The following is a 15,471-nucleotide window of genomic DNA, read 5'->3' as shown; positions in this document are numbered from 1 at the left end:
ACACTACCAAATGTAAAACAGATAGCTAGTGGGAAGCAGCTGCATAGCACAGGGAGATCAGCTCGGTGCTTTGTGACCACCTAGAGGGGTGGAATAAGGAGGGTGGGAGGGAGACCCAAGAAGGGGGGATAGGGGGATATACATATGCATATAGCTGATTCACTCTGTTATACAGCAGAAACTAACACAACATTGTGAAGCAATTATACTCTAATAAAGACGTTAAAATAAATAAATAAATAAAAACTAGTGACGTTTTCTTAATATCCCAAGGGGCAACATAATATAATGGAAAGAAAAAGCCTTTGAAGCCAAACAGACCTAGTTGTGATTTCTCATCCTGTCCTTTATCAGTGTCCTTGGACAAGTATTCTGAATCTCCCGGGCCTAAGTTTCCTTATTTTCAAAAGAGCAGTAATAATACTTACTGAGTACAGTTATTGTGAGGATTATAGGTAAAGCACCTTGTCCAGTCCCTCAGACAGTGAGAACTAGGTGTGGAAGGATATTAAAAGCCCATCCTCACCTGCACAGTCCTCTACCTGGTGTGCACCCTGGACAGCAGGCTGCAAGGTGTGGACTCAGTGGTCATGAATGAGCTTCTGGGTTTACACTCAAATTACTTCTGCACCTAGAGCCCACCCTGAAAAAATAAGCGAGAAAGGAACCTACCTAACTAGTACAGCCTGTGTGAGGTGCTTTCCCAAGACATTACATTTTATTCACCAGCGTCATCCTATAAGATTGCTCAGAGATAATCTGAACCCAGGCTCATCACACTCAGGGCATGCATTACCATCTCAAGAGAGATTTCAAAAGAATCACAACTAATCTCACTGCAAGTGCACGCTCATTTACTAAACTGTGACCTGTCTACCGTGTATCACTCTCTACTAGGATATAATGGACATCAAGGGGAAAAACAGGGGAGCAAGGGACATAATACAATATGTTTAGAATCAAAGTCCACATTATTTACCACATGCGCTAACTGAACTAAGAAATTAAATCGTTCACACAGTTACATTTATTCAGGATCTTCTATATGCTTAGCACCAAGAACACAAAGATAAGTACAATAAGATCCTTTGAAGGTGTCAAAGGAAAAAAAATGCATACATATAAAGCCTTAGCTTATATAAACCACTAATCTATAAAGTGGGCTGATGGGACTGATCTAATACAGATAGCTGTAATCAAAATTAAATGAGAAGTAGAATACTGTCCAGTACAGTACTGAGCGTAGAAAAGGTATTCAGTTTTTCTTAAAATTGGAAAAATACTTCAATATACATTAAATAAATCAGAGCATATACATATACATTAAGTATCAAGCTATACATTTTTTGTGTAGAGGTGTTAGAATAAGAGTATTTATGCAAATTTTCTTGTATTTGCATAGGGAAACACAGGAAGAGGAGGAAATACTTCCCAATTCATTCTATGAGATCAGTGTTACCCGAATACCAAAATATGACAAAGCTATCGTTCAGTCCACCACAGTTATGGACTGAATGTTTGTGTTCCTCCAAAATTCATATGTTGAAATCCTAACTGCCAATATGATAGTATTCACAGGTGGGGTCTTTGGGAGGCCATTAGGTCATGAAGATAAAAGCTAGACAAAAATAGAACACATGTTGTATTATTACATTTACATAAAATTCTAGAAAATCCAAATAAGTCTACAAAGTAGATCAGTGATTCCCAGAAAAGGGAGGAACCAGGGGACATTATAAAGGGGCATAAGTAAACCTTTCAGAGTGATGAGTTTATTTGATTATTATCTTGATTTTAGTGATATTTCATGGTTACATACATATATCAAAATTTATAGAGTCGTACATTAAGTATGTACAATTTGTTGTATGTAAATTACACTTATAACACTATTTTTTAAAAGATTAGAATTAAAATGTTAACAGTGCTTATAATTAGGCTTACGAATGATTTGCATTTTATCCTTTGTTTCAGTGTTTCCCAAGTTTTTGTATTGATGTTTTGTTTTTGTGATAGGAACAAACAGTTATATTTCTTTTGAAAAACCATATTGCAAAGTAATCATAGCCATACTGGAAGTAGAAAAGAACTGTGATACACAGAGAAAGTAGCAATTTGATGGGTGACATATATTAGAATATTCTGACTAATCAATAGATCACAATTTAATACCCCAAATTCAATTTGCAAATCAGCCTCTTAAAATGCTTATCCATAAACTATTGCTAAATTGTGATAATTTACAAAAGACAACTTTGTTGGTCTTAATATAGCTAGTCATATTCATGACAAGACAGCAATAATCAAAAACATAAAATGAGATCAAGGAATGACCTTTAGTTATGAACACATCTCAGAAGAAGCAAGAATTTTTAGGTCCTGTCAAATTCTTTAAACACAAAGCATTAACTTTTTATTTGTATGAGTCAGATCACAGAAAAAGCAGTTATAATGGATGTATTCTCTAATTTAATAAAGTTTCACTTTAAACATGGGAGTTTAATAGCTTTTTTAAAGTTACAGTCTAATATATACTTACTATAACAAAGAAAAAAATCCAAAAATGTAAAAAGAAAAATTAAATGATCCCTTCCATTTCCAACCCTACTCCTAACCCAATGCCCCAGAAAGAAGTCAAAGAGCCTGGAGTCCGGCCTTCCACACTTTTCTCTGTGTACAGGGAGACATATAATACACCTGCAAAGGGTGTTCCAAGTTTGTTTGTTTTTTAAAGCAAAAACAAAAATTGTGTCATACTTTATATACTACTCTGCAGTCTTCCATTTTTGCTTAACAACATCATATGGACACCCTCTAGGTCCACAGATATAAATCTAATTTATTCTTTTTTAACAGCTGCAGAAGTTTCCAGAATATATCTGTAAAATAATTTATTCAACTATTCCTCTACTGATATACTCAGATTGCTTCTAGTTTTTGTCACTATCAAAAACAACAAAATGCTTCAATATATATTGTGTACAAATATCTTTTTTATGTGCTGATTTTTCCCTTAATGGATAGACTCTAATAAAGAAACTGCTACATCCAGAAGATATTTTATTTTAATAGCTATTACCATATTACTTTCCAAAGAAGTCAAATGAACTCACTCTTCCACAGCAATGTACGAAATGCCATTTCCCTGCGACCTTGTAGGTACTGGACATTATAATTCCTTTTAATTTTGGCCCAGATGATGTATGAATATTGCTATCTTATTGTATAATTTGCATCTTTCTAACTATTAAGCAGGGTTAGAACATATGTACATATGCACATATTGGCCATCTGGATTTCCCGTCCTGTAGTATGCCTATTTAAACCCTTTGCCTATTTTCTACTGGATCATATGATGTTTCTCATCAATTTATATGCTATATTTGTATATAAAGGGTATTAAACCTCTGCCTATCATATATGTATATATGCATTGAAAATGTGATTTTTAAGTTAGGGGTTTAGTACTTGAATTCATTTAAACAATGTCATTAATGGTGGTTAAATTGCCAGGTAAATCCAAAGAAGCCTATTTAACATACTACCTAGCTCAAAAACTGTACATCTGCAATGAAAGTTGCAGAAAGCAACAACAGTCATTAAATAGAAAATAAAAAGCAATAAAACACATCAATAAACTTTAAGTCATCTTCAATATGGTACTTGGGAGAAAGAAGATTAAAGAAAAACTAGGCACTGAATAAACACTGCTATAGAGACCCCAGAGGAAACTTCAGGGCATGTTCAGGAGCTTTAAAAGTTGGTGGGACTCTTCCTTTTGAGGACTCTATGCTTAAAAATATATCTAAAGAAATCTCAAATGAAATCCTTTTCCAAAGTAAATTCTCATGTAATGAGAGGCAATTAGGACACTAGTAAAAATAAGGCAAGTCTTAAGGATTGGAGGCTTTGCTTCTCAGATTGTTTTTCAAGCACTGAGGATTAAGTAAGGGAATCTGAGGTAACACCTCCCTGGAGGCCTTTTGTGTAACCTCTGTCACTAATTTATTAAAACTGACAAGTAGCTGCAGTGATTGTTCCACATTATCTACCCTGACACAAAAGTGACATAGCTTTTCCATGCTATTCTGTCATTTATAACATTGATGAATTTCTCAAACCTCTTAAAATCATTTACAAACTAAAGACAAAGGTTCTTTCCCCCCTAAAAAAACTCTCATCCTGTTAATTATGCCCAAACTCACCATTTTAAGAGCACAATGCTGTAATTCTTGCAGTAAATCTTTATGGGCCCTAATTGCTTAGATAAGAGTTCAGTGTGTCCAGTAAACCTTAAATGACCTCACATATAATTGGTTCACTGACTGCAACAAGAGGATTATGTAAGGAAGCAGAAATATAATTCTGAGGTCAGGTTTAAAGTCATCTCTTGAAAACTTGCTACCTTGGAGCACCACTTCATAAGTCAAACCTTGGAAGAAATACCAGCTTTGATACAATATCGTTTAACTTCAAGCACAAAAACATGAAGGAACCCCTTTTCAACAGCTGCCAATTTCAACTAAGCCTTGAGATCTGGTTTTTATACAAAAAGGCAAAAAAGCTTCAATTATCCACTTCAACACTTGCAGGTAAGAGACTAAGGACTCAGATGATAAGTGGAAGTTATAATGGTCAAGGCAGGAGGTAACAAGACCTAGATAATAAAAAAACTAAAGAACAGTCCAACTCTTATGTCTATTATATGCCAGACACTGGGCTAGATACTGGAGCTAAAAAGATGTCCTGCTGTGCCCAATGCTGTGAAGACATAAACAGTTCAAATGAGAAGTTGACAACTGACTACAAAATATAAGCATTCATTATCTCAATCAAATGGTCAGTGAATTAAGAAACTTTACTTTGATGAGATAATACTGCTTTTGCGTGGTTTTTAGTTGAATTTTAGACTTCCACTTAAGAATACCTCCAGTCTATAGCTTCTGCCAGTTAGCAGGATTTCTACCATTCCATTAAATAGATGCTAAATATGAATATCAGGGATCATAGTTCAACGTTGTGACTTTTATTTCTTCATTACTAAAATACAATAATTGTATTGTATTATATTGTATTGTATTGTATATATAATACAATTGTATTGTATTATACAATATATATATTGTATATATTTTGTATAATACAAAATACATTGAATTTTTCAATGCTCTAAATAGTAACTTTAATTAAGATAGAGATAAAATAAAACTGCCATGCTTCAACTATTTCAATATTTTTCAATAATCCGTCACACTTTTAAATTCCAAAAGAGTTTTCTAACATCGCGGGACTTACTCTAAAGAAAGCCGCCAGAGACACTGTGGCAGACTATAAAAGAAAAATCAAACGGATGTCAGGAAATCTGGGTTTTGCAACTAATTAATTAGTCTTCTGACCTCATTCTTGTGATCCTAACTTTCCTGACTATAAAATGAGTTCCAGAGAGGATAATAATTGCTAAAGTTCCTTTCCTTAATAAAAGTCTATCATTTTATGTCTCATTTCAAAATATTAAATATCCAAAAGGCAAAAAGCTAAAATGAAGCATAAATACAGGAAGGAAAGTAATAGGGTATCAAACTTCAACAAAACACCATTTCCAAAATATTTTAACATATTTTTAAAAATAACTCTTAGGGAGAAAAATATCCATCAAAGTTCTCTCATGGCCAAAACCCATAATCTCTAATCAGTCATGTAATAGCAAGAATGAAGCCAAAGAACTGTAATTTTCCCATTCTGGAAATAGTCCCTGAGAGAGGGAGAAAACGTTCTAAGAACTGTATTTGAACATAATACAGTAAATAGATGCATAAAAACATGTTATATTTTGCTATACAATATATCTGTCTAATCAATGTGTAGCAACCACATAATACTTATGTGAATATGTGAGATTTTGGTTGAATTAGCTTGGCCACTTTTCCTATTTCAAGTTAAAAAACGCCCAACAGTCTTTTTCTTACAAATGGCACAGTTGCTCGTAAGAAAGACTAGCAGAGGCAATATAACAATTTACTGTTGGGTAAAACATATGCTATCATCCTCTTGATATATGGTAGGAACAATGATGAATGGATAGCAGGCACAAACCATCCAGCTGATTTCAATATAAACTCTCTTCTGATATATTTCAAAGGGTAAGCTACTAATAATGAAACACAAAAGAAATGAAAACTTTTGATTACATAAGAGATGCATGCAAACAATGATAAAAATTGAAAGTATGTATACCAGAAAATGTTGAGGGCTTTTCTTTGTTTTTCTGGGGGGTTTTCGTGACAATTTATGGGAGTTTTGCTATATTTAGGAACAGATACCTTTTACACTTTGGGACTTGGTCTGAGCCAGCCACTGTATTGTCCCTCAGTCATTTGCAAAGTATGAGAATACATTCATTCAAAGCACATGCTTACAAGTTTTTAAATTGATATTATTACTAGGATCCCTTGAATTCTTGAAGCTAGTACAGACAGTCTTGTTAATTCTCTCACTGAATAAGAAGATCCTCAAAATGCGTAAGTATCTGTGATTATGACAAAGTACTTCAGCAGACCCCAGACAAGAGACTATGGCATCTTAGTTGTTAAAAGAAGGGATGGATAATGCTATCCCTTGTTGATAGCTATCAGGCAATGACCATGCTTCAGGTCTACGTGAGACTGAAAAGGCCAACATTCTTTCCACACTGTAAATATGTTAAGTTTGATCTTTTTAAACTGAAGCGTATTTGAAGAGCCTACCAACATTGGTGATCCTGCAAACAACCTAACTGAGGGCAAATTCAAAATTAAATCCAGCTGAAATATATTCCAGATTCATTTTTTAGGGATAAGACTGAATGAAGATGAAACTGTTTTTAGCATATCTCTTAAGCAGAAGCACAGCAGCCTTTAGTAATCCCCATACTCAATAGTGTCACAGGCATGGGATAATGGAAAATGAAAAGGAACAAGAATCAGGAGACTGGGGAAATGGTTGTATCAGGAACTCATATGTATTCAGCACTATGTGCCAGGCACTATCGTATATATTTCACATATGCTATTTGATTTAATCTTTACAATATATCAGTGAGGTTGAAATGATCATCCCCATATAGTCAAGTAGACTCAGAGCAGTTAAATGACTATGGAAATTGACACATCTAAAAAGAAAGAAAGAAGGAAGGAAGGAGGGAAGGAGAGAAGGGAAGAAGGGGTGAAGAAAGAGAGGAAGGAAGGAAGGAAGAGAGGGAGGGAGGGAGGGAGGAAGGAAGGAAGGAAGGAAGGAAGGAAGGAAGAAAGAAGGAGGGAGGGAGGAAGAGAGGGAGAAAGAAAGAAAGAAAGAAAGGGAGGGAGGGAGGAAGGAAGGAAGGAAGGAAAGAAATTCATACAACTAGAAAGTAGTACAGTCAAAATTTTAAACATAATTTCCCCCCACCAAGTAGTTGTTTCCCTACAGAACTCAAACTATATAGCACTTTTCTTACTGTCTATCAAGAGCAGATATTATTCTTCACATCTGAAGTTTATTATAAAAAATTAGCTACATTCATAATGAGAAAAGACCCAGAAATCAGGAAAAATGAGTGGGTTTTTTTTTTCAATTATCACGTACCTATGACATGTAAGATGTTATAGATCTATTTTGTTAATTTTTCTCTAGACAAGTATAACAACTTGTTAAAGAATTAAGCCATTAGTCACACCCCTAGAAAAGAAAACCTGTCTATTAAAATAATATGATTAGGCATAACCATTAAATAATGAACATCAAAAATAAATATTCCTGACTCCCACTTCTAGTTAGGATGGCGAGAATTGCAAGAGAATTTCACTTCCAACATAATAACAACCAGGACAAACCAGTTAATCTACAAAAATCACAGTTTCTTAAAATCCATCATACAGCTAAGGATACAAAGAAATCTAAATGAACTAGATTATAGAAAGTAATGAGCCCTTTCAAGGAGAGAAGAGACACACAGCTAACTTTCATCCCTGGTAGAATGGCAAGAGGAGGAAGAATCTGCCATAGATGTGTCAGGGTAAACAAGTTGAACTTTTAACAAACCTATAATGGCCATACATGGGCTGGCATGATGAGAAGTCCCAGCAACAGAGAAAATCTGCACCTACCACCAACTCTTTCCCATCCACGTATTCAAGCACGAGAGATGAAAAATAAAAAGGAAAACTAGGGACTTCCCTGGCAGTCCAGTAGCTAAGACTCTATGCTTTCACTGCAGTGGGCGTGGGTTCCATCCCCAGTGGAGGAACTAAGATCCTGCATGTGGGGCGGCGTGGCCAAAAAATTGGAAAAAAAAAAGGAAAACCAAATGAACATGGTAGAAATGAAATATATTAACCGAAATGAATGAATCATCAGACGGGACTAACATTGAACATACGAAACAGAAGAGAGAATCAATTAACTTAGTTATGGACAAGAAGTTACCAAAACTGATGACAGTTATTAACCCATAGATTCAAGAAGCTTAGAGAAACCAACAAAGATAAATTCAAAGTAAACCGTACCTCAGTACATCAAGCCAAACTTCTGGTGAAAAATAAAAAATAAAAAAAGAATCTTAAATGCAGATACAGAAAACAGACAAGTTACAAACAGGCAAAAAACAAAAATTATAGCTGACTTTTTATTAGAAACAATAGAAACCAGAAGACAATGAAATGATGTCTTTAAAGTACTAAAAGAAAAAAAAACTGGCATTCCATATCCAACAATAACAAAAAAATGCTTTGAAAATGAAAGCAAAATAAACACAATTTAAGACAGACAACAGATGAGAGAATGCATATCTAGCAAACATACTAAAAGAAATGCTAAAAGAAACTCTTCTGGCTAAAGGGAAATGCTTTCAGATGATGTATGCCTGAATCTGCAGAAAGGAATAAAAAGCAGTATAAAGCATTAAAATATGGAAAAATATTAAAAGCTTCTAAAACTATCTTCATTTTGCACCTATATATTTATTTTATTTAAAATTCTATTATTGTTTAAAGCAAAAATAACAACAATAAATATCACTGTTATAGCAAAAATGACAATAAATATCATAGTGTTTTAGCATATATGGAATTAAAATATATGTTGACAATAGTACAAAGGGTATGTGATGTAAATGAAAGTATAGTATATATAGCTTAACAAACATCAGGTAGGAAAACTCATAGAGACCACATTCAGACACATCATAGTCAAATTATCAAAAGACAAAGACAAAGAGAAAATATCTTGATAGCAGAGAGAAAGGTGATTCATCACATAGAGGGGATCCTTAATAAAATTAATAACTGACTTCTCATCAGAAACTATGGAGGCCAGAGGCAGTAAGATGACATATTCAAAGTGCTGAAAAGAAAAAAACTGTCAACCAAGAATTCTTCAAACAGTAAAGGTGAAATTAAGAAATTTCCAGACAAATAAAAACTGAGAATTCATCTCTAGCAGATCTGCCCTATAAAAAATACTAAAGAGTGTCCTTCGTTCAGGCTGAAATAAAAGCACACTAGACAGTAACTCAAATCCACACAACAGCATCCCAGTAAAGGTAACTATATATGTAAATGTAAAAACAATATAAACATATTTTTGTTTGTAACTGTTTTCTTCTATCTGATTTAAAAGACAATTTCATAAAATGATAATTATAAAATTGTGTCACTAGATTTTTAATATATAAAGCTATAATTTGTATGACAATAATAGTACAAAGGAAGTAGAAGGGAACAGAGCTATACTGGAACGAAGTATTTATATACTATTGAAATTAAGTTAGTATTAATATGAACAAGTTTGTTTTAAGTTAAACTGTTAATTATAACCCCTAGGATTACCACTAAGAAAATAACTCAAGGGACTTCCCTGGTGGTGCAGTGGTCAAGACGCTGCACTTCCACTGCAGGGGGCATGGGTTTGATTCCTGGTCGGGGAACTAAGATCCTGCATGCGTGTGGCATGGCCAAAAAAAAAAAAAAAAAAAAAAAAAAAGCCAACAGAAAAAACCTCAAAAAAAATACAGTAAAAGAGAAGTGGGACAGAGTGGAGAGGACAGATCGCAGAGCCATTTAGGAGGTAGAGTCAATGGAAATTTGTATTGGATGAAAGTGAGATATTCTCCCTCAAGGAGCACATTGTCTACTGAAAGAATCTGAAGAGTGAACAAAAAATTATTTTATATTGTGCCCAATGACTGGAACATAGAATAGGGGAAGTACAGTGACAGGAGATGAGGCTGAGACTAGATCATGAAAGGTAAGGATTGACCTTTGTTCCTAAGGTGTTAGAGTGCTTTAAGGAATTTTGAGAAAAGAATTGACATGATTTTGAGCAAAGAAGTGATCGTGAGTCATTAGAGAAATTCAAATCGAAACAATAATGAGATACCACTTCATACCCATGAAGATGGCTACAATAAAAAGGACAGACAATAATAAGTGTTGAAGATATGGAGAAACTGGAACGCTCGTACATTGCTGGTGGGAATGTAAAATGGTACAGCCTCTTTGGAAAACAGTTTGATAATTCCTGGAAATGTTAAACAGAGTTACCATATAACCTAGCAATTCTACTCCTAGACACATATCCAAGAAAACTGAAAACATACATCTGTATAAAAACTTGTATATGAATATTTATAGCAGCATTATTCATAATATCCCAAAACTGATGAATGAATAAACCAAAAGTGGTATATCCATACAACTGAACACTATTTAGCTGTAAAAAGGAATGAAGCACTGATACATGCTACAACATGAATGAACCTTGAAAACATTATAAGTGAAATAAGCCAAACACAAAGGCCATGTATTATATGATCCCATTTATATGAAATGTTAAGAATAGGCAAATCCAAAGAAATAGAAAGTATATTAATGATTGCCAAAGGCTAGAGGGGCAGCAGGGGGAAGAGGAGGAGGACGAAACAGGGAGTGACTATTAATGAGTGTGAGGTTTCTTTTTGACTTGATGAAAAATGTTCTAAAGTTAGATAGTGGCATGGTTGCACAACTCTGTGAATATGCTAAAAACCACTGAGTTGTACACTTTAAAAAGGTGAATTTTATGGTACATGAATTGTATTTCAATACAGCTGTTATAAAACAAAAACCATGATGAGTTACCATTTCACACTTTGTAGAATGAGTAAAATCTAAAAGGATGGCAAGGTTGGCAAGGATGTGGAACACTGCTGTTGGTCAAAGGGTAAAATAGTACAACTACTTTGGAGAACTTTTTGGCAATGTTTAGTAAAGTTAAACAGGCATCCACCCTATGACACATCAACTCCTAGTTATTTATTTAAGATAAGTGAAAACTTATGACTACAAGGCTTGTACAGGAATGTTCACAGTACCTTTTTCATAAAAGTCCAAAAATGGAAATCATCCAACTGTCCATCAACAAAAGAACAAATAAATTATGGTATATTTATACAATGGAATATTACTCAGCAATTAAAAGCAAGCTGATCGGTACAGGAATATGGATGAACCTCAAAATTATTCTCGGTGGAAAGAAACCAAATACACACCGCAAAAAAAACTATACTACATGATTCTATTTATAGAAAGCTGAAGAACGAATTAGATTGGCAAAACTAATCTACCATGGTAGAAAATAGAACAGTGGCTTCCAGAGCAGGAGAGCAGGAGAGCAGGGAAGGGGCACAAGAGAACATTCAGAGGTGATGAAAGCAATCTTGGTGGTTATACACATTTATAAAATTGTCAAAACTAATCAAAATGAATACTTAAGATCTGTGCATTTTATTAAGTATAAATTTTATTTCAGTTGAAACAGAAACAGCAATATGTGGAAAAATAAATATTTTACTGAAATATTCATGGATGAAGTGATACAAAGTGACAAATTCATAAAATAAATGATTGTTTCTTACAGTAGTTCTGTGGCACAAGTTCCGGGCTCTTAGGCGTTTTCAACTTGTAGGATACATCTCCAATATTAACTGTATCACCTAAAAAGAGAATACAGAAACACAACCATTACAAGAGACAAGTAAGAAAACAACACACTATGGCTTTTGCAACAATGATTGTCCTGACCTACAGAGAGGGATGTGTGTACCACAGATCTGTCTGTGTTGGGCATCCGTAGAAACACCTGTCTATGTCAGGCACTATGCTGTACAACTAGTATCCATAGTATAAGTTATATATATAAAGAAGAAGTGAAGTGTTGGTGAAATTCACTTTTTAAATGCTATTTTAGCAAAACGGTGAAATACTATAAAATATATTAACCAGCTTTATTTTCTCATTAATAGCAATACTAATAAAGTCAACAATACAGAAGGATGCATTTTTGTTTAGGATCATCCAAAGCACCCATAAGGTGGTATCTTTAACATGTATTTGCAACCTTTTTACATCTTTATAGGTTCTTATTTTTACTACATACAACTTCAAGCTCTCTAGCAACATAACTCCCAAATTCAACATTTCTAGGTACATGAAAAGAGCAAAGCCCCAGTGGCATATATGCCAAGAATTCCTACATGAAACAAGCAAAACAGAGCAAAAGCTCTCAGTCACTTCTACATGGTTCTAATTTATTAAAGTAACATTAATTTCTGGTTGATCTTCTAAAGTGCAGGAGTGAACCAAACAATCTCTGCTTTGCTCTCTCCAACAGCAAAATAGACATATTGATCCCATCTGCAACTGGAACTTCACTTGGAAAGGGCTCAAAAACACTTAGAAAAAGTAGCTGTGTAAAACACATCTTTCAACACTGCCAGTTTTGAGCTAGTGAGGTATCCTGGAGAATAAGGCCTTAAATCATGGTACTAACAACAGCCAACACTTGTTGAATGATTACTATCTTCTAAGTCCTTTACACATTCCCCAAATATGTGAGACAGAGACTTTATAAATGAGGAAATTTGTAAATCTATGGAAAAAAAAGTTTTTATAGATGAAGAAATATATTACAGGTATGTGGTAAATTAAGAGATAAGTAGAAACATTGTGTAAAACACAGGTATACTTTCTAATACAGAATGCACATACATTTAGAGTGTAAATCAAAGGAATTTTCCTCTGAATTAGTCTAGACATCAGCTAATACTGAGTATCAGCTATTTGGCAAATACTATTATAGACATATTTATTTATGTTATTTCATTTAATCTTGACTCTAAGTAACCCATGGTTCCTGTGAGCTATTTCACAGAACTACTGTAACAGAAACTCCATCTCAAACTGGGTTAGTATGAGGACATTGGGGTTTTTGTTACAGCGGTTCTATGAAATACCTCACAGGAAGCATGAACCCATCATGAAGAGACCTAGGCTCAGAAACTAGTCCACAATATGTTAGGGAAGGCAACAGGAAGCACAGTCAAAGTCACACCCCAGGATAAACTCACTGAGATACCACCCCAGACACCATTAGATCCATACTGTGGGACAACACAGTCAAAGGGCAACTTTTTCTCTCATTTTATTTTGATATTTCTCAAACCTGTAGGAAAGTTGGAAACACACTACCTTAAGATGCAAAAGTCATGATTCTTCATCCTTAATGTCTTCAGATATATCTTCTAATAAAAAGGACACTGCCATAAATAAACTGTTCCTGCAGCCTTTGCACAACCCCCTCATGACTCAAAGTCATGGGCAGGAACATTGAACTGGCCAAGCCTATGTCATTAGCCACAGCTTGGCTGCCAGGGTACAGGTAGCAGGAAGAGCTGACCACTGTGATTTCTGGAGTGGAGTCAGAGCCCTGCGTCCAATCACGACTCACTCCACAGGGATTCCACCACTCTCTCTCTCTCTCTCTCTCCTTGCCCTCTCCTCCTTGCCCTCTCACCTCCTCTCTTTTCCTCCTACCTCATTATGACTCAAGTCTTCTTTGCCTTTTCTTCCTCTCCTCAACTTCTGATCACTGGGTGCGGAGGGCCGGTTCTAGCCTCTTTTCTTTTCTATCTATAACCTCTCCTTGATGAGCTCATCTAGTCTTATGCCTTTAAGTGCAACTAATATGTTGCTTGCTCCCAAATTTATATCTCTAATCCAGACCACAGAACTCGAAGCATGGATACCAACAGACTCTGAGGTGCCTAACAGTCAGCTTCAAGTTGACATATTCAAAACTGAACTTCTGATCTGTGTGTGTTCCACCCACAGTATTCCCCAATTCTACTCATGGCAACTTAATCCTTCCAGCTTCTCAGACCAGAAATCTTGCAGCCATTCTTAACTTTTCTCTCCCACAACCCATCAGAAAACTGTAGTGACTCTGCACTACATATATATGTAGTATTGCCCACTTCTCTCTACATCCTCTACCACCACAATGCTGACCCAAGCCAGGTAGGGGTTTACTACTTAAGTTCATTTTCTCATTTAAACAGCATTACCTCTCACCCCCTTACAGATCTCCTGTCTCAACCCTTGCACCCTACAGTTAATTCTCAACAGAGCAGCCACAGTGATCATAAGAAAACAGGAACCAAGTAATGCCACTCCTCTGCTCAACCCCCATCTTTGCGATGGCCTAAAAGGCTATTTCTGATCTGGCACCCCATTTCCCTCCTGAGCTCATCTCCTACTAGTGTCCTCCTCACTTATTCTACTCCAGCCACGTGGGTCTCTTTGCTACTCCTTGAGCATGTCAGACATATATTCATTTCAGGCTTTTTCTTTTTGCACTGGATTTTCCTATTGACTGAAATGCTTTTCCTAAACATATCCATTATCAATCAGGGGCCCAGCAAGAAACTGATAGTCCATTCAAAATGAATAACTGAGGAGAGAATAATAAAGGAACCATTTATGAAGGTATGGGTAAAGTTTGGGAAAACCAACAAGGATGGTGCAGTACCCTGGGACTAGCAATAACAGAAAGCCATTGCCACCACTGGGCCTGAAGGGGCCAGGAGAGAGCAAGGAGAGAGAGTGAGTGTATTTAGAATAACTTCTGAAAGGAGCTGTGACCCTTTGTGGGGGAAGACAGCAAACCTAAGGTGGTGACTGGCAAAAAGGGAGCTGGGGAATAAACATAAAGCAAAAACTGACAGAACTGAAAGGAGGAAGAGAAAAATTCAAAATCATATCTGGATATTTTACTATATCTCTCTCAGTAAGTGATGGAAGAGTAGAAAAAAAAAAAAAAAAAAAAAAAAGAAGGATATAGAAATAAAAACAACCAGTTCTTGGCCTTTTGGCTAAGACCAAGTGTAGAAGTAAAGATCTGAAAACCTTATTAACCACTTAACCTAAATGACCTTTATAGAACACTACACCCGACAATGGCAGAATGCATATTCTTTTTAAATGCACATGAAACATTCATCAAACTAGATCTTCGGCTGCACCATAATGCAAGTCTTAATAAATTTCAAAGGACTAAAATCATACAAAGTATGCTTTCTGATCAAAATGGAATTCAACTAGAACTTAGTACCAAAAAGATAACTGGCAAATCTCTAAACATTTG

General features: G+C 35.3%; 1 protein-coding gene across 4 annotated transcripts in view; it reads right to left on the bottom strand.

Annotated features, from left to right (window-relative positions):
• The window catches only part of VWA8 (von Willebrand factor A domain containing 8), a 372,416-nt gene that overhangs the window by 337,757 nt on the left and 19,188 nt on the right, over positions 1–15,471 (bottom strand). For all 4 annotated transcript variants that reach the window (XM_068526337.1, XM_068526340.1, XM_068526339.1 and 1 more), the window contains exon 2: positions 11,906–11,983. In XM_068526337.1, the coding sequence (XP_068382438.1) occupies positions 11,906–11,983 (78 nt within the window). The remainder of the gene's footprint in view (positions 1–11,905; positions 11,984–15,471) is intronic.

The sequence above is a fragment of the Eschrichtius robustus genome, chromosome 18 (genome assembly GCF_028021215.1).
Source record: "Eschrichtius robustus isolate mEscRob2 chromosome 18, mEscRob2.pri, whole genome shotgun sequence".
NCBI classification, from domain to species: Eukaryota; Metazoa; Chordata; class Mammalia; order Artiodactyla; family Eschrichtiidae; genus Eschrichtius; species Eschrichtius robustus.
Note: the sequence above shows the minus strand (reverse complement) of the source record. Positions and strands in the feature narration are given on the sequence as shown.